This window comes from Podarcis bocagei (assembly GCF_964188305.1).
Source record: "Podarcis bocagei genome assembly, chromosome: 11".
Lineage (NCBI taxonomy): Eukaryota > Metazoa > Chordata > Lepidosauria > Squamata > Lacertidae > Podarcis > Podarcis bocagei.
In genome coordinates this window covers 20,713,800-20,721,770 of record NC_138136.1, presented here as the reverse complement: position 1 = coordinate 20,721,770, position 7,971 = coordinate 20,713,800, and the positions used below count along the sequence as shown (strand labels likewise).

Below are 7,971 nucleotides of genomic sequence, written 5' to 3'. Positions count from 1 at the left end.
CTGTGAAAGCTTAACTATTGTGATATTCACATTTAATAGGTTTTGGATAATGGAGAAATGGTATGTCACTATTGGTACTGCCTATTTCCAGTTTATTTTATTTCCTGAAGCTAAGATAAGAGAAGAGAAGCTAATGTGTGATCTCTACTTTCCTACAAGGTCACTTTGGGTGTTTAAAGTTATTCATTCACCTACAGGGTCTAGTAAGTTTAACTTGAAGCAACCTGTTGTAAGAGATACAAGATGAAAGTCTACAACGAATATAAATGTCAAAGGGGCTCTACAAACAAGCAATAACAATAAACTCATAATTTGTTAAATGATAATCTTTATTCTCAAAGCTGCCCAATATTCCTACATTTATATTTCTGCATTTCATTGTATATACTTTGTTGTGTAGTGAACAAGGGGAAGGAAGGAGATTAGTTGGGAGGGCTGCTGCTGGAGAAACACCATCCTAAAGTCTCTTTGGGACTACAGATTCCAAAGTTAAATCCCAGCAACTGTGTTTAAAACAACTAGTCATAAGAAAATGTAACTATTTTATGCATATACAGATACTTCAGCTGCCCATCTACAATAAATATCCTAAAAAGGAGGCTGTAAACTTTCATGCAGCCTGATGAAATAATGATCCATGTACTCTCCAAGTCAGGAGATAGTATCCTTTCAAAACAAGTCCTGGAGCAAAGACAGGCAGCTCAGCTGTACAGATGGCACACACACAATTATTTGCTCAAAGCAAGTGATCAAATGAAGAAAATGGAAGCCAGGAGGCCATGTAGCTCTTGTATTTATCTCCTATACTGACAAGTAGAGAAAATAGGGAGAATAAAGTGAACTCCATGGGTAGCGATGCAGACATTTCTTCAGTTTGTCCCTGGGGAATGTTTCTGAAGATCTTTATAGCCCATTCATTTTCTAAGAATCCCGAGCACTTGTAGCTCCTAGTTCATCCCCAGGCCTGAGATTTACAATAATGAAGCACAAGCTTGCCATCACTTCCAAAACACTGCAACAGAACAAGAAACAGAGGAGTTAAACAAATTCAATATTTAATTAAACCTATAAACTGTTGGGTCGCTATTATACAGCCTAACAGATAAAGTGTCAACATTCTACTGAAGGTTTCTTATGAAATGCTGCCACCTGTTGACAACATACTTTGAAAGTTACATGCTGCATTTGCTACAGCAGACATGGAGTGAAATGGTAATCAAACCGAAACATCTTACAGAGCAATCCAGACTCCAGAGCAGGCAGTGAGGCTCATTGAACCACTGCTGCATTTGGAAGGGCAGGTAAAAGCCTGCTCTGGGCTATGCCAGCCTGAAGCTGGCAAAGCACTGCATCCTTCATTGGGCCCAAGTAGAGCTGGCTAATGGATTCCAGGCTGGCTCAGCCACATTCCCTCCCTCTCTGGAATACCCTTTTATGGACTGATACTAGTAGGACTGTCCTTTTAGTGGGTGGAACAGAGAGCTCTGTGCCGGTGAAGTTGTTCTGGGCAGGGCAACCTTTGCCTCATCCAAACAATTGAATGGTGCTTTTAGTTCAGGCATAGGCAAACTCGGCCCTCCAGATGTTTTGAGACTACAATTCCCATCATCCCTGACCACTGGTCCTGTTAGCTAGGGATGATGGGAGTTGTAGTCCCAAAACATCTGGAGGGCCGAGTTTGCCTATGCCTGCCTTAATTTCTAATGCAAAGAAGAGAAAAGGAAATACTTAGAAGTTGTGAATTACCTCATATAGTGTTCCAACTTCCTGGTCTGGTGAAGGAGCAAAAGACTGATTCACATAAATAAACTGTATGAGAAAGAGATACTTGGTAAGTTTTAAAGGAAGTTACTCTGTTTAAACAGAAAAGTTTTACCAGACAATATTCTCTCCTGTGTTACCTCAGCATCCTGTCACTGCAATTACAGGGCTAAGAGAAGAACAGTCTACAGCCAGCTATAAGCTGAAGGTTCAAGGGCAAAGAACAAGGGCAAAGAACCCAAGAATCATGGAATTGTTAAGTTGGAAGGGACTCTGAGGGTCATCTAGTCCTGCAAAGGCAGGAATCTCAACACGCTTCCCTCATCCAATTTAAACTATACTGGGCCCTGCTAAGCTTTGCAAATGTGTTAGCAGTTTTATTGCTGCACCACTATGAAGAATAGGTCCATTAGTTTTATTGTTCAAAGGAGGAACCCAGTCTACCCATATTTACTGGCCTGAGGACTTAAGAGTTGACAGGAGTTTGCTCCTCCTCCAGCCCACCTCCAGCTCATAGCTACTTGAAGTCCTTTGATAACAGGAGTAAAAGAAAAGATAACTTGCCATCAGGATAACTGCTTGGCCACAACCGAAGCTCCTTTATGGATAGTTGCTAAGTGGCTATTTGTTAAAGCTTTGCAGGAAAGCTGGATTGGATACGAGTCCAACTATGTTTGGAGTTCAGTTTCAACACAACAATCATTTCAGAACTGGGTTAGCATTTGTGAACTAAACCACTGCCAGTATATAACACGTGGCTACTTTTGCACCCATACAACCATTTCCTCTAACATCCATTTTTTCATAGTTCAAGTTTAATAGCTTCTATATTTCTCTGTCTTTTGTCATTTTTGACAACAGCATAAATATATAGCTGGAACCTCAACCATTCACTTGAATATGCCCACGTTACATTTAGTTTCAAGTTACATCCACTCAGGATCTCAGCTCAGCCTAGATTTAATGAAACTGATAGAGGTAATTCAAAATATCTAAAGTCATTATTGTACTACTATGAGAAATAACCTTGGAAAAGCTTACCCATGTGCATAGTAGTAAACTTCCAGATAGATTTGGGGACTCAGAACTCATCAAGTATGTATTTTTGAGATAGGTGGGGACAAAGTAGAGGGAATATTTGGTGCCTTCATGCCCTGCCTGTAAGCTTCCCAGCAACATCCTACTCTGATTCAGCTCTTACGGATTGCTAATTCCTAAATAGGGAAGGGATGTCACATACCAGCTGTTCTGAGGCCACTAGTTTGAGAAACTTTTTGATGAAGTCAATAAGGGCTTGGATTGTGCGCGTTCTCTCTACTGACCATTTCTTGGTTTTCATTATAGGGGTATCCCCAACAGCCTTGAGCAAAACATCAACTAGAAAGCAGAGAACATTGCAAATGAGAACAAACAGAAACACAGCAGAACATGTCACTGAAGTATACTGAAAGAAAATCAATAAAATGTGGGAAACAAGGAGAAATGCAACAGAATAATTTGCAAAAATCTTATCATTGTAGAATTTATACACATAAAATACCGCTGCTGAGCCCTTGAGGCTGTGCCCTTGAGGATATACATACATGGGTGTAGCTGGGGGGGGGGGAGAGCTGTGTCCTCAAATCAAGTAAATAAATAGAAATACTTAACTAAAAGTAGAAATTGTAGATTTGAGATTTTTCTGAACATTTGAGGTAAAAAAAGTAATTTAAAACAACTATTGTTGAGATGTTTCGGTCCAAATTTGCTAGACAGAACCAGAGGGAGGATGGTGACAGGTGGGTGTCCTGCCCACCCCTAACGTAAATAAAATAAAATAAATAATAATAACAATAATAATAATAATAATGTATTATTTATACCCCGCCCCTCTGGCTGGGTTTTCCCAGCCACTCTGGGCGGCTCCCAATCCTGGCTACACCCATGTATAAATACAATAATATTTATTAATACGGGTGTCATTTATTGGTAGGGAACCAGAAGAAATCATTTTGATCCACGGAGGCCTGGGGCGCAGAGCAAGATCAACGGAAGCACAACTGGCAGGTAAGAGGGACAGCAGATCGGGACCTTTTAGAAACTTGACAGCGCAGCGTGAGCCCTCAGCCGTTCAGGGAGGCCTGCGATACCTGCCTCGGGCGACCAATACGACCCTCCCTCCCTCCTTTTCGGGGCGTCGGCCCTTTCGCGACCCGCCCCCCTTTACTTTTCTTCCTGGCGTCTCCCGCAGGTTCCTCGGTCACCGGGGAAACGGCCGAAGCGGGAGCCGACTCCAGCACCCCCAACGTGGGCCCGGCCCCGCCCTCCGGGGCATCTTCGCCCCCTTCACCCCGGCCGCCCTCCTGAGGTGGGAAAGGGGCGGCGGCGGCGGCACCGGGCTGCTCCTGCTCCTCGCCCAGCTCCGACATAGTAACGAAACAGCGGAAGCAGCATCCCCAGCGGCGCTCGCTTTCATAGGCTCCTGCCGGGGGCACGTGACCGCGCCGCCGCCGCCGCCGTTTTGTCCCTCGCGCGCTTCCGTCCTTGTATTTCGCGTCAGTCAGATGACCGTTTCTCTTCCCCGTTCCTCCCCCCCCCCTTCTAATCTCGTCCTCACGTGAGCGAGGAGCGGTTCCAGCGCCCGTGGTGTCTTTCGGCAGAGGCGGGTTTTTAGGGGGCCGGAGTCGCGGGCCTCGGACTGGGGGAGGCGCAGACCGCCTCTCCCCCCCACCCGCCCCTCTCTTTCGGCTCTTCAGCAGCAGCTGCTCCTTCCTCACCATGATTAAAGCCATCCTGATATTCAACAACCACGGCAAGCCGCGGCTCTCCAAGTTCTACCAGCGCTATGTGAGTGGGGGCGAGGAGAGGTCGCCGGGAAGGGGCGGGCGAGCGGGCCGGACACGGTGGCGTGGCTGTGTGGCGGGGGAGCTCCTTGCGAATGGGGGGGGGGGGGCACCGCGAGGCAGGTGCTCTTTTCCTCCAGGAGGCGCCCTTCGCTCAGGCGGCTCCGGTCCAGCGATACAAATATTCCTCTCTTCCCCTATGGCTTACTTTCAGGGAAGTAATAATAATAATAATATATTATTTATACCCCGCCCATCTGGCTGGACTTCCCCAGCCACTCTGGGCGGCTTCCAAAAAAAGTTTAAAATACTGTAATACATCAAACATTAAAAGCTTCCCTAAACAGGGCTGCCTTCAGATGCCTTCTAAAAGTCTGGTAGTTGTTGTTCTCTTTGACATCTGGTGGGAGGGTGTTCCACAGGGAGGGCGCCACTACCGAGAAGGCCCTCTGCCTGGTTCCTTATAGCTTTGCTTCTCGCAGTGAGGGAACCGCCAGAAGGCCCTCAGTGCTGGACCTCAGGTAGAACGATGGGGGTGGAGATGCTCCTTCACTCTGCACATGTTCTCTCTGCCGGATTTACATATAAGCTAAGCAAGCTATAGTTTAGGGCTCCACTCTCTTGGGCCCCCCAAAAAAAAATTAAAGGAAAAAACCTGGATGTACATTTCCAAAATATAAGATAAAAAAACCCAATAAAATAAGACCTACATACAGCAGCAGTGTTTTGTGTTGTGTAGGCTCCTATGGTGTAAGTAATGGGCCCCTCCTTCTAGCCTGCTCCCTAAAATATCACTGGTTTGCTCATTTCTATATCAATTACTTTGATAAAACACATATTCTGTTATGTGCTAATGGCTTTAGATACCCATTAGGTCCATAAACTACCATATAGCATATATTCAACACAAAAAACAGCGGCAATTTGTTGTTGGCAAAGGCAGCTGGACATATAAAGGGCCCCATTACCTTCAGTAGCTTAGGGCCTCATCAAACCTAAATCTGGCCCTGGTTCTCTCACTCCCTTCTTGGCATTTCTTCTCCCCCCCCCCCCCTTGGTGTTGGCACTGGCCCTTTCAAGCAGTGCTGCAGCTTGAAACTTGAATAAGATAATGGGGAAGTGGGGGTTGAGCAGGTAAGCCCTGCCTTATATAACCGATAATGACTGGCACACACACACACACCATTGGTATGGCAATGCTCATCCACTTGGGGGGGCCCACCCCGCCTTATTGGGGGAGGTAGGGAGCGAAGGGGCCTCAGTCCTTAGGAGTTGGCTCCTGTGCTGCTCTGCATCACCTGCCAACCGTATTTTGGCCTTCAGGGGCTGAAGAATTACTGGCTCGTAATAACCCACCATCACAAGCATGCCTTGTGAGAAGTTAGGTCTCCGGGTCATCTGGTTCGTGGCTGTCCCCGACAGCAGTGGCTCTCCAGGTCTGTGACACGTGCCTTCTTTTTAATGGAGATATAAGAGCATGATGTGTCGCCCACTAGAGGTAACAACCCTCCCAGTGCCTTAGCTCTGGAGGGGAGGGGGGCTAGCTGGGTTTTCTTTGCTCCTGGTGAAGTCTCCGGAGGGGTGCCATTGAGGCTCCCAGCCTGTGTGTGTACACAAATGCGCGTGGGAGTGCCAAGATAGGTCTTTGACCCTGGTGAAATAAAGCTTAGTTTCACCCTGACCCTCTCCTAATGTCCTGTGCAAAACAGACATTGCCATCACCAGAGTTGCAGCTGTCCATCATGAACAACCCAACCAGTGGTTTCATGTAGATATTAGATGACACTGGGGACAGTGTTGCCCCTAAAATGAGCTCCACCTATGCTTTTCAGTTCTGCATATCAAGACTAGTCTTAGTTCATGTAAGGGAAATAGCAAGCAGCTCCATCCACCTTGTAGCCATACTGCAGGACTGAAGAGGCAAGGAATGTTCCAAAGATGTTGCCCATGGGAAGACACAAGATTTACCCACTTTGGAAGAATGGCAGATGAAAGTGATGGACTATATGACACTGGCCGAGATGACAGGCAGAATCCGTGATCAACGAAAAGAGACGGTGGAAGAAGAATGGAGAAAATTCAAAAGTTATCTTAAGGACTACTATAAGCTTAATGAATGCTAAAATGTTGTGGTTTCCAGAAGCAAAAGGGTACAGGGATACAAGGCTAGACTATAAAAGAGGACTAAGATGACAGAGATTAGAAAGTAACAACTGGGAGTTGCTAGTTGAATTATGGACATTGGGATGCAGAGAGGGGGGTATGGGGAAGTTCAAGAAAAGAGGTTTATGAAAATATGTTTGAAACTATTCATGTATGTCTGTCACTTTTTGTGTTTGTTTGTTTTTCTTAAAAATGTTGTAAAACCAATAAAAATTTTATAAAAAAAAAAAAAAAACAAAGATGTTGCCCATGGATGTGCACACACTCCAGAGGCCAAACACAAGTCCTTTGTATTGCTCTGCTTTCCTTTGGACCACATCAGCGAGGCCGAGAGAGGGGAGTCTTGTTATATGGGTGACCCAGAACCTCCATACACACTGTCCAGGCTTGTGCCCCTGGGAGATCACTTCAGTGCTGCTACCCAGCGGTTTGACTTTGCCCCCGGAGGCGAACTCCATTGTCTCTTGAGACAGACAGATGCCAACTACAGCAACAACAACAATGGAAGATTGAATAGTAATGGTGAAGAAAGATAAATGTTGGTGGCACAGGAGGTTGCTTTGCTGTATTTCAGCACATTGGGCTGAGTGGGATGCGTAGGAGGATGGCAGCTCTAACGGTATTTTAGTGGGTAAGATGAGAAGCAGGTGATTATTGTTTGATGCAGAAGAGTTCTTATGTTGCCTGTTAGCTGATGCTTCCTTCTAATTAGTGACATGTGATACTCAGCCAGGCTTTGGGGTTATGGTTGGTATTGATCCTGAACGGTTAAGAATTCCAAGTTTGTAGTGTTTGGCACTATTAAATACACACACAGAGAAAAGGTACTAAAAACTGGAGTTTTGTTAGCAGGACAGAAATGTGTAGGGTATGTCACTTTTAAAGGTTGCTTTCCATATGACAAGAGGAAACATGGTGCTACTATTTCCAATCAGAAAATTTTGAGTATCCTTAAGTCTATTTTGTACTTGTGGTCGTTCTGTTTGTGCTATGTTTGCACATTGAAACTCATGTACATTTGCTATTCATGATGATGTATTTGCCGGGGGGTTTTAATACAAAGAAGTGTACTTGTAGAAAAGTTGTTACATGTCAACCCAAAGTGACTCTTAGTTGGTTCCTTTACTTGGTGATTGTCAGAGGGGAGAAGGATAGAATGAGAACTATGCTGTATAAAAATTGCAGAGCCACCATCCTTTGTAACTCCAAAAGTTATTATTTTTTT

The 7,971-nt window shown here is 45.2% G+C and overlaps 2 protein-coding genes across 3 annotated transcripts in view; one reads left to right on the top strand and one right to left on the bottom strand.

Moving 5' to 3' along the window:
• Positions 1–311: 311 nt before the first annotated feature.
• ATG12 (autophagy related 12) lies at positions 312–4,259 on the bottom strand. Its single transcript, XM_081213870.1, has 4 exons — positions 3,968–4,259; positions 3,002–3,138; positions 1,747–1,809; positions 312–1,012 (listed from the first exon to the last, which is right to left on the bottom strand). Exons 1-4 carry the CDS (start codon positions 4,167–4,169, stop codon positions 953–955), a joined length of 462 nt encoding a protein of 153 aa, XP_081069996.1. The 5' UTR covers positions 4,170–4,259; the 3' UTR covers positions 312–952.
• An 86-nt stretch (positions 4,260–4,345) lies between these two features.
• Positions 4,346–7,971, top strand: part of AP3S1 (adaptor related protein complex 3 subunit sigma 1) — a 24,679-nt gene continuing 21,053 nt past the window's right edge. For both annotated transcript variants that reach the window (XM_081213931.1, XM_081213932.1), the window contains exon 1: positions 4,346–4,587. In XM_081213931.1, the coding sequence (XP_081070057.1) occupies positions 4,519–4,587 (69 nt within the window). In that variant the 5' untranslated portion in view covers positions 4,346–4,518. The remainder of the gene's footprint in view (positions 4,588–7,971) is intronic.

What these genes read in the sequence shown, in the direction of transcription:
- ATG12 (XM_081213870.1), bottom strand. Translation starts at nt 4,169, where the DNA reads ATGTCGGAGCTGGGCGAGGAGCAGGAGCAGCCCGGTGCCGCCGCCGCC. An exon ending in GGGAGACGCCAGGAAGAAAA is followed by an intron (nt 3,139 to 3,967) that starts GTAAAGGGGGGC and finishes TCTGCTTTCTAG; the next exon opens with TTGATGTTTTGCTCAAGGCT. An exon ending in TAGTGGCCTCAGAACAGCTG is followed by an intron (nt 1,810 to 3,001) that starts GTATGTGACATC and finishes TTTCTCATACAG; the next exon opens with TTTATTTATGTGAATCAGTC.